Source organism: Garra rufa, chromosome 11 (genome assembly GCF_049309525.1).
Source record: "Garra rufa chromosome 11, GarRuf1.0, whole genome shotgun sequence".
In the NCBI taxonomy this organism is placed as follows: Eukaryota; Metazoa; Chordata; class Actinopteri; order Cypriniformes; family Cyprinidae; genus Garra; species Garra rufa.
In genome coordinates, this window is record NC_133371.1 from 1,259,568 (window position 1) to 1,275,456 (window position 15,889).

Here is a 15,889-nt window from a genome sequence, read left to right on the forward strand (position 1 = left end):
AAAGATCTGAATCTCCTATTTGAGTTTGATTTAATCTCATTGCTAAGTATTAAAATGGTCATCGGATGCAAAACTCATCTTTAAAAGAAAATATTCCCTTTTTAAAATCAGGTCATTCTCAGCTTCTTGTCGGCGTGAGGACACACAGCTCCCACGATAGTTGATTGACATGAGCGCCTTACCTTAGACCCGCCCTCACCGAGCTGAAACAGTCCCACTCTGATCGCCATTGTGTGACTCAGGTGCAGAGGAAGACAAGAATGTCTCTGATTGAGGTGTTCTGTTGTTGGATGTAATAATGAACATAGCAGTCGTCATTTACACCCGACTTACTTTCGTTTTTGAAAGGAAAGCGCCGATCCCAATCTATATATGCGTCTGTGTTCGTGCTAATCATTCGTGATGCAGCTTCACCCACAGCAGAAGTGAGTATAAGGTGAGTATACTTTCTTTATAATGTGCTTGTTAGCAAGTTTCATAGCTAAACGCGGCTAAAGTAAAAATTACGGCTTGTCATCCCACTGCAGAGAGGGGCGAGGCGAGCAGAGCTCATTAGCATTTAAAGAAACATTCAACAGAATAGCTTGCTCTAAAAAGACTGTTTTTTACAATACCACTGAGAAATTTTAACCAAAGTGTTATAGACTTCTCATTAAGACCCTAAAGAATCATATCAACTTGCATCCGGCATCCGATGACCCCTTTAAAGGGATTGTTCGGAGTAGAATTGACTTCATTGCTATGCACTCCGAAGCCCATGTAAATACCCCATCCGAAGTTTTTTTTACCTTAGTCGAACATTTATGGAGATATTAGAGTTTTTCGAATTGCTTGTTACAGGAGTGAATGGTACATGTGATGTATCTCGTAAATTGCACCACTAAACGTGCAAGTAATCTTACCAAACTTGTACAGTATTGTAAATAGGTTATGTACTCACAAAACGCTGCATCAGAACATTTGTAAGTCCACCATGAGTGTTTTAAAAACACGTTTTAGCCGAGAACTACTAGTCTCAAAAACTACAAGTCGACGTCACTTCCCTGGTTTGAAAAAAGCACGTAAAAGTCCTCCTACTACATCTGTGTGCATGTCAACTTGTAGGAGGACTTTTGCTTTTTTCAAACCAGGGAAGTGACGTCGACGTGTCGCCATTTGTAGTTTTTGAGACTAGTAGGGATCGGCTAAAACGTGTTTTTAAAACACTCATGGTGGACTTATAAATGTTCTGATGCAGCGTTTTGTGAGTACATAACCTATTTACAATACTGTACAAGTTTGGTAAGATTACTTGCACGTTTAGTGGTGCAATTTACGAGATACATCACATGTACCATTCACTGCTGTTACATGCAATTCGAAAAACTCTAATATCTCCATAAATGTTCGACTAAGGTAAAAAAAACTTCGGATGGGGTATTTACATGGGCTTCGGAGTGCATAGCAATGAAGTCAATTCTACTCCGAACCATCCCTTTAAGACACTGAAGAGATCTGTGATTTTCCTTTCCTATAAAAACTGACCTGTTTTCCTGTAGGTGCAAACAACTGTGCACTAAATACGCTCTGTGAAGTCCTATAAAATGTGTCAGAACTGTATAATCACACACTAAAGCTTTGCTGGTGTCACACAGTCAGATGAAAATGCAGTGGATGGATCGATACAACCAGCGATGATGTTGTGGCTCAATTGATCCAGGCGTACGAGTAGAAGCCGTTCTTCTCCCACAGGTCACACCTCTCGCGTGAGTAGCTTGTTACGAAAGAAATGTTGTTGTCCAGCAGGGCGACGTGTGAGGGGAACTCCGGCCACTCCTCTGGCATCTTACCTGTAAGGGTTGAGAAGAGTTTTGAAACTTTATGGGTAAGATTTGATTACACTGATCACATGCAATTTCAACCAGCTTAGGTTCCAGAAGGACTTTTAATAATAAGCTTTAAACCAAACCAGCTCTGTAATAAACAGCAATTTTTTAGCACTGTTACATTTTATTTTTAGATTTTGTTTTCCACTTTAATTTTAGTTAATGTTTTGGTAATTATGTTGTGGGTTTTGTCAATTTTATTCAGACTAAATGAGAAAAATATAGGACTTTTAAAGTTGTTCAATTATTTTCACTCATGAAAACAATGCTTTATATTCATACACTTGATTCTTAATACTGTGTTCTTACCTGAATGATCCACAATTGTCCCGAACAGTTAAACCTCACACTGTTCATCAGAAAAATCCTTTAGGTCCCACAAATTCTTTGGTTTTCTAGCATTTTTGTGTATTTGAACCCTTTCCAACAATGACTGTATGATTTTGAGATCCATCTTTTCACACTGAGGACAACTGAGAGCCAGGGGTGAAAACTTTTGATTTTTTGATTTAACTGATTTTGTCTTCTGGAAAGTATTTCTGTAATTATCTTCTGTAGCTTCTAAAGGGCAGTACTAAATAACACAAATATTACATTTAGGCAAAATAAGAAAAAAATGCACATATTCATTCTGTTCAAAAGTTTTCACCCCTGGCTCTTAATGCACTGTGTTTCCTTCTGGAGCATCAGTGGGAGTTTGAACCTTCTGTAATAGTTGCATATGAGTCCCTCAGTTGTCCTCAATGTGAAAAGATGGATCTCAAAATCATACAGTCATTGTTGAAAAGGGTTGAAATACACAGAAATGCTGAAAAACCAAAGAATTTGTGGGATCTGAAGGATTTTTCTGAAGAACAGCAGACAGTTTAACCGTTCAGGACAAACAAGGGACTCATGAAAAACTATCATTAACAACAACAACAACAAAAAAACACAATATTAAGAATCAAGTGTATGTAAACTTTGAACAGGGTAATTTTTATAAATTCAACTATTATTTTTATTTGTGCACTATATGTAAATGTCTTTTATGTGAAATATCTTATTCAGGTCAGTACTAAATAGACAATAACATGCATGTTGTATGACCCCTCTTATTTTGGTAAAATAATTAACATTTTGCAGATCCTGCAAGGCGTATTTTGACTTCAAAAAATGTCATTTATTCCTGTGATCAAAGCTGCATTTTCAGCATCATTACTCCAGTCTTCATTGTCAAAAAATCCTTCAGAAATCATTTTAATATGCTTCATTGCTGCTCAAGAAACATTTCTGTTTATTATCAATGTTAAAAAACAGTTGTGCTGCTTCATATTGTTTGAAAGCCATCACACATTTTTTTCAAGTTTCTTTGATAAATAGAAAGTTCTAAAGAACTGGATTTATTATTTTAGTAATCATTTGTAATATTATAAATGTTTTACTGACCATTTTGATTAATATAATGCATCCTTACTGAGTAAAAAGATGTTTTCTTTCAACCGCTACATAAAAATATTACTGACCCCAAACATTTGAGCGGTAGTAAATGTACTCAAAACATTAAATCTCTAGAAAAACGGTCAAGCATTTACTACAGATTTCAAGCGTTATATTAGTATCATGGGGAATCTAACACATCATGCTTACCTTCTTTGGCAAAATGTACAAAATACTTGGTGATCATTTCCTGGAAGTTGATATCAGCCGGTGACAGGGTCCCCAGCACCGTTTCAAGACCCCTGAAGAAGGCCAGGCTGTCTAGAAGATGAAAGGCAAAGCGACTGGGGAAGGGAAGCAAGCTGGAGGCGTTTGCCTGTTTTGATGGAGTGTAAGTCACCAGATAACGGTACACTGGGCTCTTTAAGGCTCCTAGAATACATAAGACATCAATGAAAAGATTTAGATTTAAACAACTGACTATAGACTACAAATTTACACATAATGTACAGTCAATAGCAGAGAGGTCTTGTATCACCCTGAAGGGGTTTATTTTGCGATAATGGTCAGCTCACTGTTCATTATCCTGCTTATTATACAGCCACTTAGCATGAAATATTTATTGAAGCTCACAAATGATAAAATATTCAGAGTGCTGATAAAGCTCAATTCCTTTTTAATTGTGAACTGTGCAATGAAAAACTGAACCTGCAGCTCTCTTAGCCAAGTCGTTCCTGGGACAGGTGGCCCTCATGTCAGAGACCATGGTGGTGAAGAGCCTTTCTGGACACCGGTCAGAAGTCGGACATGGGGCCGAGCTATTGTACAGGCTCAGCGCCTGATTGGTCAGGGCCTCTCCGAAAGGGGTCAGCTTGTCTGAGTGAACAATTAACAGAGACTTTGTAAAGAAAAAACATGTTCATCTATATAGAAACGCATTCATATTTTTTTCAAATGTCTGCTATGAGTAACTTACTTGTCACAATCCACCGATAGTCCCCCCAAGTCCACGTTGAGATATTTTCATATGGAGGACTAGAGTAAAGGTATATAATGACATGTTCAAAATGTAATTTCCAGGGCTGGGCAATATCCGAATGTAATGAATAGGCTTCCTAAAATTAACTTGAATCGAATTGGCCACACTCCACAGGACGTTAAAATCGGAATTTAAATAGGAATGACAGGAAGAATCACCAATGGAAAGCTTATTTATTTCGCATTTATTTCAGAATATTCAATTATAATCTTCACTGTATATATGTATGTATCTCAGTTTCAAAAAATTACCCTTATGACTGGTTTTGTTGTCCAGGGTCACATATAATAAGGCTGTCAGTTTAACACGTTAATTAGTTAGTTCTGAAAAAACAACGCAATAAAAAGTTTTCAATACCGTTAACGCACTGGAGATAGTGTATTTCTTTCAATTATATTTAATAAATTAAAATCCAAATTATAATTCTGCATCCTGCAAATTCAATTCAAATTCATGAACTTTGAAGACATCTTCAATTTAGTTGTGAAGGGCGCCCAATACTGAGCTTTATCATTTGAGACCCTGGACCACAAAACCAGTCATAAGGTTAAATTTTACAAAACTGAGATATATACATCATATACAAGCTCAATAAATAAGCTTTCTATTGATGTATGGTTTGTTAGGATAGGATAATATTTGGCCGAGATACATCTATTTAAAAATCTGAAATCTAAGGGTGCAAAAAATCTATATACTGAGAAAATCACCTTTAAAGTTGTCCAAATTAAGTTCTTAGCAATGCATATTACTAATCAAAAAAAACATTTTTTGATAGGTTTACAGTAGGAATTTTACAAAAAATCTTCATGAAACATGATCTTTACTTAATTTCCTAATGATTTTTGACATAAAAGAAAAATCAATAATTTTGACCCATACTATGTATTTTTGGCTATTGCTACAAATATACCCCAGCGACTGGTTTTGTGGTCCAGGGTCACATTTTACAAATGATAAGTGAAAATCTAACAAAGCCAGTTACCCAAAGTCAGTCTCCTGTTCAGTTGTTCCAACCACAAACGGGACGTCGTTATAAGATCTGTCTCCACCCTTCTCCCAGGTCTCGAACGGAGGAGCTTTGAGAACATGGTTGTCCACTACTGCAACTGGTCCGAGAAAAACACCTTTGACTGGAAGATCGGTTAATTCATCGGCTGCCCACGATGGGTACTGCTGCCACGGGATTGCCTGAGTCAGATACAAATCACTGACATTAATTCAACTACAGACCCATTTCTGATATATTACTACCATTTAGAGAAATTAAACCTCATCGGCAGATTTTCATTGGGAATTCATTGAGCGTTCGGCGAGACCTGGCAGGCGGTCGAGGTTTGATGATTTATCAAAGAGAGTTTATGGACGAAGGGGCCAATAGGTTGAGACTGTTGTTAGTCAGCCATGACTCTGCAGCTGCCTCGCTGTGGAAGGTTACAAGCTCGGCCATAAATTTCTCACCTGAAGGACTTGAGCGATGTGTAGTCCTCTCAGGCAGATGGCATCCTTGCAGCCCGTTCTCCTCAGGAATTCTAAGTTGGCTTTTTCCGCTGACTCCAGGGAAGCATTATACACATACGAGCCGCTCATGTCAATTGCACCATGAAAGAGTCCTTTGGCTAGTGGAGACATCATCAAGGTCCAAACCGAAGTTCCTCCTTATGATCACACAAGGACAGAAATACTTGCTATACATCAATGAGGCAAACCCTTGTGAAAAAGAAGTGTGGATAAGTATATTAAATGTGCACTTGTAGTGTACTTCAAATTTTACGATTATACAGTATTTTTATTTATGCATGTCATGTCTGTGATTTTGCATCTTGGCCAAATAAACACAAAATAAGCCAAACTGCCTGTCTTGGTGAGTATTTAATATATACAGTGAAAACTTTGCAGCAATGTTCATACTATCCATCCTAAATAGTTTATGAGATTAGAAGAAGTGTGTCCCAAAGCATAGTGTGTTGAAAAGAGTGTAACAAAAGTCCCCGGATGGTCTACTATTTCAGGAAGATTTTAAAAAAAAATTTTTGCACAAAAAGTATTCTTGCAGCTTCATAACATTACTTTTGAACCACTGATGTCACATGGACTATTTTTACAATGTCCTTACTACCTTTCTGGGTCTTGAACATGTCCGTTGCATTGCTGTCTATGCAGAAAGCTACCAGATTTTATCAAAAAGATCTGAATTTGTGTTCTAAAGATGAACCAAGTTGAAGAATTGAAAAATATTTTTTTAAATATATATTTTAATATATTATATTATAATAAATCCTAAAATATTAACATTAATATTGAATTCGTGTGAAATAATTGCCTCATTTTTTTCATATTATCTACATTATATTTTCTTATATTATTATTTGATGCATGATGTTTTTTAATGATTTCTAACATATTTCTAAGTGACACAGCACAGTAAAAAATGTTTTCTCAGCTAACATAAAATGTGCATAATAATTTAGTTACATCAAGGGTCAAATCAAATAAACAGCACATTAAAGTTAAAAGTTACACATTTTGTGTGCACTGTACAGGTCTAGTATAAAGCATGTTTTTGCTCATGGGGGTAAGCAGAATGTGGAATGAGGAAGTATACTTGAGCCAAAGCCAATGACCCCTAGTGTTTATTAAAAAATTATCGGGAGATTAAGCACTTCTAAAAAAAGAAGGTGATATTTACAGTGCCTTGCAAAAGTATTCATACCCCCCCCCCTTTTTTTTTAAAATGTTTGTTATGTTGCTGCCTTATGTTAAACTGCTTTAAATAGCTTTTTTTCCACATTAATTTACACTCCATACGCCATAATGGCACAGCAAACATCTTTGCAAACTTACTGAAAATAAAAAATTATTCCATTGCATAAGTATTGAAACCCTTATCTGAGACAGTTGAAATTCAGTTCAGGAGCATTCATATTGCTTGTAGATGTTATTAAACTAAGACTGTCAACATCTGGCAAATTCAATTGAATGGGTATGATTCAGAAAGGCACAAATCTCTAAATAAAATGTCTAACAGCTGAAAATGCATATCAGAGCAAAAACCAAGCACAAGGTCAAAATAACTGTCTGTAGATCTCAGAGACAGGATTGTGTTACGGCACACATCTGGGGAATAGTTCAGAAAAGATTCTGCTGCACTGAAGGTTCACAGAAGCATGAAGTCTCCATTACCCTTAATAGAAGAAGTTTGAAACAACCAGAACTCTTCCTAGAGCTGGCCTCCTGACCAAACTGAACAATTGATGGAGGAGGACTTTGTCTAGAGTGGTGACCAAGAACCTGATGGTCTCTCTAGTTGAGCTTCATGATCATATATGCAGATAGGAGAAACCTACAGAAGGACAAACATCACTGCAACACTCCACGGATCTGGTCTTTATGGTGGTGTGGCCAAATTAAATCATCTCCTCAGTGAAGACACATGAAAACACACTTGGAATTTGTAAAAAAGCACCTAAAGGACCCTTAGACTGCAAGAAACCAGATTTTCTGGTCTGATAAAGGAAACCAGCCACTGGTCATCACCTGCAGAGCACCATCCCAAAAGTAAAGTGTGCTGGAAGCAGCCTCATGCTGTGGGACTGTTTTTAAGTGCCATGGATTGAGGCACTCGTCAGAGTAGAAGGGAAGCTCAATGCACAAAAATATTGGGATTCAGAGCATTCAGAACCTCAGACGGGGGAGAAGGTTCACCTTCCAACAGGGCAATGACCATAAGCACACAGCAAGAGTGGCTTATAGACAACTCTGTGAATGTCCTTGAGTGGCCCAGACACAGCCTGGGCTCGAACCCAATCAAACATTTCTGGAGAAACCTGAAAATGTCAGACTGTTTGAAGAGACTCAGAGGTGGCATGATATGTTCATTATATGGTATGAGATGAAAGTTTTGAATAATGTTTTGAATATAGAAATTTAAATGATTTTACTGTAAATAACTGAAATGATACTTAAAAAAATGACACGAAAACTAAAAGCACCAGTAGGTGGCGGTAAGTCAGTGCCTTTGTCCCTGAATCATTCATTGAACTGATTTGTTCAAACAGCTGATTCATTCAGGAAAGAAGCAAGAAAATAGAAGCATTCACTCTTTCCTAATGTTAGGATCAGAAGGAAGGCAATGCAAAGACCATGTTTTTCCACAACTTGGCACTGCACAGCGTCTTGTTGTCTTCAGAGTGCTTTTCTTACTTAGATTTTTTTTGTCTTGTTTTGAGCCAAAATATCTAAAAAATCTTAAATCAAGAAGGAAAACATTTTTTGCAGTGTATCATTTGATTTCTGCATAGATTTGCGTTTGTGTCTCTCTTTTTTTACACTACATGCGCAAATTGATCTTCTTTTGTGGAGGCGGTGTTTATCCTCACTATTACATCATAGAGTGGCAAAATCTACAACCTGTCATTTTGGGTGTTTTTTTTTTTGACCAACTAGACAGTTTTGAGTTCTGAAACTTAAAGAATGTTTATATAGTACAATGAACTCTTATACTGTATTCTGTATTAACTCTTATACTCTTATAATTTTGATTTCTCAGTTTATCACCCCTTTAAAAAAATTCTGTAGTTTTACTGTAAATTTGAATTAATTAAATTAAATACGAATCTGATGAAAGATCAATATCAATGTCAAGGTTATTATTTTTCTTGAAGGGGTAGTTCATCCAAAAATGAATCTGTCACAATTTATTCACCCTCATGTTATTCTAACCCTGTATGGAAGAAAAAAACGACTAAAGAAAATTTGTAGAATCCTAGAAATTAGGGCTGCACGATATATCGAAAAATTATCGTTATCGCGATAACAGTATAGGCGATGTTGGTATCGCAGAGAGTTGCGATAAATGACATTTAGTTTACGTGCCAAACATTTGTGATGCAGTGACAGGTTCGAAGTTCTCTCCAACATTACCTAACCACTTATTTTTATTATTTATTCAAAAAATTATTTTATTCATAAACTTATTTTTTTATATTATTACCTTTAATGAAGATTTGAGATATCACCCTGTCACTGACACTGTGCTCCGCTGAACTAGGAACCGGACGTTTTTTTTCTCTCAACTAGCCTCTGTTCCGGATCTGCACAAACTGCATTGCAATTAGAGGTGTATGATATGACAATTTATTATTGTGGACAGTTAAAAGGTCTCCACAATCTGCTTTTGAAGAAATATACTACATTTCGTGTTACAGCGCGCACATTCTGTCAAATACAATTCTGGCGCCTCCTGTACTGTACAACGCGGCATACGTTCACATCAAATGATAACTCAGCGGCAGAGTTGCACTCACACAGGGGCGTAATTTCCACTTTGGGGACACGCTTTTCAAAATCCCGTTTGTGTCCTCCCACTTTCAAATGGCTTTGTTAAAGTAATCTCTTGTATTGTAGAATGGACACTCAGCGCTGCTGTCGTTAAAACGAAACCAAAAGTAAATGCGCATGCTCATTCAAAAGTAATTTTAATACCCCATGTTTAATGTGCACAAATTAGTCTACATAAAATATCTAATATGTGGGCTATAATAACTTTGGTAGTTGTCTATAACTCTGTATCATGTTTGAAAAATTTGGTATCTATTTGCACTTTGAATATTGAAAGAGTAGCTACTTTGATTATGGCTGCATTTATTGTCTACACGACTAAGAAACTGTGTTGTTTATTTTTTGTTATTTATACTGTAGATTTTTTTTAAATGCAGTGGTTGTCTCTAATTTAAATGGCTGTACCCATAATAGAGAAAATAAACATCTTGTTCATGTACTCATATTTTCATTCATTCTTGTCCCTTGCTTAGGGCATAAAATAAATACATAAAAAATGGCTTTCAGAATCAGCCCATTTGCTTGTAAAATATCTGCAATCAGAATCGGCCATGACGAATCAAGATCGGTGCATTACTAAAATCTGCCAAGGTTTTAAGTCATTCATAGTGTTTTAAAGTCTAAATGTTTGCAACTTCTTTTTTTTTTTTAAATTAAATTTAATTCGGATAACAGACGAATATCTATTACCTGTTTATTTTAGTATGATTATTACATATGTAAATGATTTTAAAAATAGATAATAATAATAATTTTAAAAAAGCATTTCTCTTGGCAAATGTTATATCGCAAGAAATATCGTTATCACAATATTGCATATCGCATATTTTCCCAATATCGTGCAGCCCTACTAGAAATCAGTGCTTTGTTGTCAAATGTCCATTTCTGTGTGACAAAATCCAATATTAACATTGTACTAATTGCATTTGCAGTATATTCAATAATATATTGTTATTGGTTCTATTTTATTTATGAAGTTATTTACTCCAATTAAAGGCCTTGACCCCACTAAAACATTTAATGTGGGGGATGTGGAGCGGATGTCCAGGGCCTAATGAGACAAGGCGGAATGCGTAAAATAAACTATAGGCTGCCCAAAAAAATCCCCACTACAGTACTCTATTCCACAAGCTGGAGCTGAACACATTTTTGGCTCTGGTTCAAGTATACTTCCTCATTTTACGTTCCACTTGTGCTCCTGAGTAAGTATAAGTGTCCTGAGTGAGTATGTCTGAACTTTATTCTCAGACCAGAAGCCAAAAGCCTCAACAGTGCTCGCCAACTTAGAGTAGAGACACACAAGACTAGAAACAAATGTAAGAGTTATTGTACCATTAAAATACATTTTTAAAATTTACATAGTCTACAGTAGTCAACATTTGAAGTGGATCAAACGCTTTCATCAAAAGTTGTTCTTAAACCAAAACAACGGTTCTTCGTCTTAGGACAACTTTGATTGACTTTTTTGATTTACTTCAAATGTTAACTACTCTATATGCTTTCAGCAAGTAGTCTTTTACAGAAACATGGAACCAATAACATAAATTTCAGCTTTGCAGTCTTGAGTGTAATTGTGAAGAACTTTTCTCCTTTTGTCTGCAGACTATGTTTCTTACAACAGTGTTCCTAGGGACCCTTTTCAGTCTCTCACCGAATTTATGGCTCTGTGAGGCTGCAAGTGTGATCATTTGTAAGTCATAAATGTAATTTGTTTGGATTGAAGTTATTTTAAAGCATTGAAAACTACACAATATATTCCACTAAGTCTTTTCTTTATGTCTCACATTGTAGTGGATCAACAAGAAGTACCATATATCAAAACCTGTGATACCAAGGCCAATCTTGAGGATGCTATACTTCAGGGCAGATTTACAGGTTTACGCATTCATTTTACTAGTGGGTGAAAAACAATTAATATTTTGTTAGAGTTCTTATTCTAATAAAAATATTTATTAGAAAGTAAGTAGAACGTCTAACATATTAGAAAGTAAATATTTTCTGGATAATATTTTATTTATAAGTAAAAAAAAAAATCTTAAAAAAGACTGCATTAAAACTAATATAACATATATTCAATTAAAGGAGTAGTTCAATTTCAGAACAAAAAATTACAGATAATGTACTCACCCCCTTGTCATCCAAGATGTTCATGTCTTTCTTTCTTCAGTCGTAAGGAAATTATGTTTTTTGAGGAAAACATTTTAGGATTTCTCTCCATATGATGGACTTCTGTGGTGCCCTGAGTTTGAACTTCCAAAACGCAGCTTCAAATGGCTCTAAACGACCACAGCCGAGGAAAGAAGGGTCTTATCTAGCAAAACGATCGGTTATTTTCTAAAAAAAAATTACAATTATTATACTTTTTAACCTCGAATGCTCATCTTGTCTAGCTCTGTGTGTACTCTGTTTAGAGATTAAAAAGTATATAAATTGTAAATGTTTTTAGAAAATAACAGAGTGTTTTGCTAGATAAAACACTTCTTCCTCGGCTGGGATCATTTAGAGCCCTTTGAAGCTGCATTTAAACTCCAATTTGGAAGTTCAAACTCAGGGGTACCATAGATATCCATTATATAAAGAGAGAAATCCTAAAATGTTTTCCTCAAAAAACATCATTTCTTTATGACTAAAGAAAGAAAGACATGAACATCTTGGATGACAAGGGGGTGAGTACATTATCTGTACATTTTTTGTTCTGAAAGTGAACTACTCCTTTAAGTTGTTACAAACTTTAAACCTTATAAGTTCACATCTCTAAAAGGATAGAATTTTTTTTTTTGGTCCTTGGCATCAAAAAAGTTAGAAAAACCTCGACTTACGTGATGACTATTAGACATATCTAGTGTTTAAATATTTTTCCATGTCATTCTGTGTTGTACCTGAGCTTTGACCAAATATGGTAACCCTTCCAGGATCGCCACCGAAGTTATGGATATTCCTCTGGACCCACTGAAGTGCTTGGATCTGGTCCATGAAGCCATAATTCCCTTTGACAGCAAACAGAAAGGCGCCAGTAAGCGAACCACAGTTCAGAACGTTAATGCCATGATGTCTGATGAATTTCAATATGCTGTGGTGACAATCAGAGAGCAAACGAGATTGACAGCAGTCCTGAGTGAACCGGACAGGTACGGGTCTTACCTGAGGAGTTGGTGGGAGAGCCTTCCCTGAGAACCTCCAGAGCCATGAAGCCAAAAGCATTGAGTCTGTAATTCAGACTGACGTACACTGTTTGTGTGCGGGCCGCCAGCTCTTCGGTGGGCGAGTATCCTCTCTCTTGGCCACTCAGCATGTGGAGGTACCCTCCGTGGATCCACACCATGACCGGTAAGGGTTTGGCGGGCTGTAGACTCGGCGTCCACACACTGAGATGCAGACAGTCCTCCTGTCCCATGACCTGCCCGTCTTTCCGGAGGGGCTGCACCTGTGCACAGATGCTACGGAATCGTGTCGCATCGTACACGCCTTGCCAACACTGTCCTGCCTCCGCTAGGTCCACCGGAGGCCGCCAGCGGTGTTCATCCACTGGAGGTACAGCGTACGGAATGCCTTTGAAAGAATAAGCTCCGCCTTTCCAGCTCCCACGCAGCCAACCGCACTCCGTCCCCACCTCTGCCACCCCTGGAGGCGGAGTCTCAGCCACATAAGCCAGGTATCCCGCTAGAGTGAGGAGAGCGATCACACCGCAGGCGATGAAGAACATGCACCTTCGTGACACCACCAGGAATGGACTGACATAGTGGCGACGAACATACTGTATCTGTTCCTCTTCTTCGTCCTGCACTAGATAGCGATACTCCGTCCCCTCAGGGACCTCATATACATCCTCATTCATTTTCTAGCTTCTGTGTGTGTGAGAGAGAGAATACAAGTGCAAGTCAATTCCCTGTTCATCTAGACAGAACAAATTGCTTTTTTTGGGGTCAACGTTTTTTTTTTTACAATATATAGTGGTCCAAATGTCTGAAACCACTTTGAGATTTTTTATTCTATTATAGATGTCAATAAATCATGTGAGAATGGTGTGAAAAATAAAGACAGATTATCAACTATTATGAACAGATCATGATTAGCAATAAAATAAGTAAATTTGTGACATTAATCAGATGGTTCCAATTAATTTAAATTATGCTGATATATATGCTGTAATTTGTAATTAAACATGTAAAATGAGAAAAAAAAAAAACATATTTTTCCACTCTGACAGCCACTAATGTTCAGGGATATTACAGTTAATTAAACCATAAAACATTTTTTTAAATGAAATATAAACTATTACTGAAATAGATAAAATATGAAAAACATATTTCTTGCATTATTTTTCATTACACATGGAAAAATTAGAAAAACAAAAAACAAAAAACAAATTCACACAGCCACTAATGTTCAGGGATATTCCAGTTAATTAAACCATAAACAATTTTTTAAAATGAAATATAAACTATAACTAAAATAGATAAAATATTAAAAACTTATTTCAGCTAATTGCATTTTTTTTCTCATTAAACATAAAAATTTCGAAAAAACAAACAAACATTTTTTTCACTCAGACAGCCACTAATGTTCAGGGATATTCCAGTTAATTAAACCATAAACAATTTTTTAAAATGAAATATAAACTATAACTGAAATAGACAAAATATGAAAACCTTTTTTTTTTAGCTAGTTGCATTATTTCTCATTAAACATGTAAAAAATAGAAAAAAAAAAAAAACTTTTTTTTTTTTTATTAAAGACAGCCACTAATGTTCAGGGATATTACAGGTAATTAAACCATAAATTTTTTTAAATGAAATATAAAATTTAACTAAAATAGATAAAATATTAAAAACTTATTTCAGCTAATTGCATTTTTTTTTCTCATTAAACATAAAAATTACGAAAAAACAAACAAACATTTTTTTCACTCAGACAGCCACTAATGTTCAGGGACATTACAGGTAATTAAACCATAAACAATTTTTTAAAATGAAATATAAACTATAACTGAAATAGACCAAATATGAAAAACTTTTTTTAGCTAGTTGCATTATTTCTTATTAAACATGTAAAAATGAGAAAAAAACTAACATTTTTTGAACGAAAGCTATGTAGACAAAACAAAACCCTAATAAACTGACAAAAACGCACAACAAAATTACTTAAACTTTAATTAAAATATATTTGAAAATGTAAATGAGAAACATAACTAATTCAACAATAATATCTCAATGATACTAAAATAAACCTGCATAATTTGCAACAAATCAACACTTTTTTTTTGCCACAACTGCCATATTTTTTGGGTCCACAACATTCTTTTTACAATATATAGGGAAGTCCAAATGTCTGAAACCACTTTGAGATTTTTTATTCTATTATAGATGTCAATAAATCATGTGAGAATGATGTGAAAAATAAGACAGATTATCAACTGTTATAAACAGATCATGATTAGTAATAAAATAAGTAAATTTGTTACATTAATCATCTCCTTTGTACAGATGGTTCTAATTAATTTAAATTATGCTGATATATATGCTAATATAATTTGTAATTAAACATGTAAAAATGAGAAAAAAAAAAACTAACATATATATTTTCCCACTCTGACAGCTACTGATTTTCAGGGATATTACAGTTAATTAAATGATAAACCATTTTTTTAAATGAAATATAAACTATAACTGAAATAGATAAAATATGAAAAACTTTTTTTTAGCTAGTTGCATTATTTCTCATTAAACATGTAAAAAATAGAAAGAAAAAAAAAACTTTTTTTTTTCATTAAATACACTAATGTTCAGGGATATTACAGGTAATTAAACCATACTTTTTTTTTAAATGAAATATAAAATTTAACTAAAATAGATAAAATATTAAAAACTTATTTCAGCTAATTGCATTTTTTTTCTCATTAAACATAAAAATTACGAAAAAACAAACAAACATTTTTTTCACTCAGACAGCCACTAATGTTCAGGGACATTACAGGTAATTAAACCATAAAACATTTTTTTTAATGAAATATAAACTATAACTGAAATAGATAAAATATGAAAAACTTTTTTTTAGCTAGTTGCATTATTTCTCATTAAACATGTAAAAAATAGAAAGAAAAAAAAAACTTTTTTTTTTCATTAAATACACTAATGTTCAGGGATATTACAGGTAATTAAACCATAATTTTTTTTTAAATGAAATATAAAATTTAACTAAAATAGATAAAATATTAAAAACTTATTTC

General features: G+C 34.9%; 1 protein-coding gene across 1 annotated transcript; it reads right to left on the reverse strand.

The window, feature by feature from the left end:
- Window positions 1–1,390: 1,390 nt before the first annotated feature.
- On the reverse strand, window positions 1,391–13,502 carry LOC141346030 (para-nitrobenzyl esterase). The gene is made up of 8 exons (XM_073850949.1): window positions 12,805–13,502; window positions 12,543–12,650; window positions 5,785–5,981; window positions 5,309–5,514; window positions 4,261–4,319; window positions 3,993–4,160; window positions 3,495–3,716; window positions 1,391–1,829 (listed from the first exon to the last, which is right to left on the reverse strand). The coding sequence occupies exons 1-8, from the start codon at window positions 13,496–13,498 to the stop codon at window positions 1,687–1,689; spliced, it is 1,797 nt and encodes a 598-aa protein (XP_073707050.1). The 5' UTR covers window positions 13,499–13,502; the 3' UTR covers window positions 1,391–1,686.
- Window positions 13,503–15,889: the final 2,387 nt, after the last annotated feature.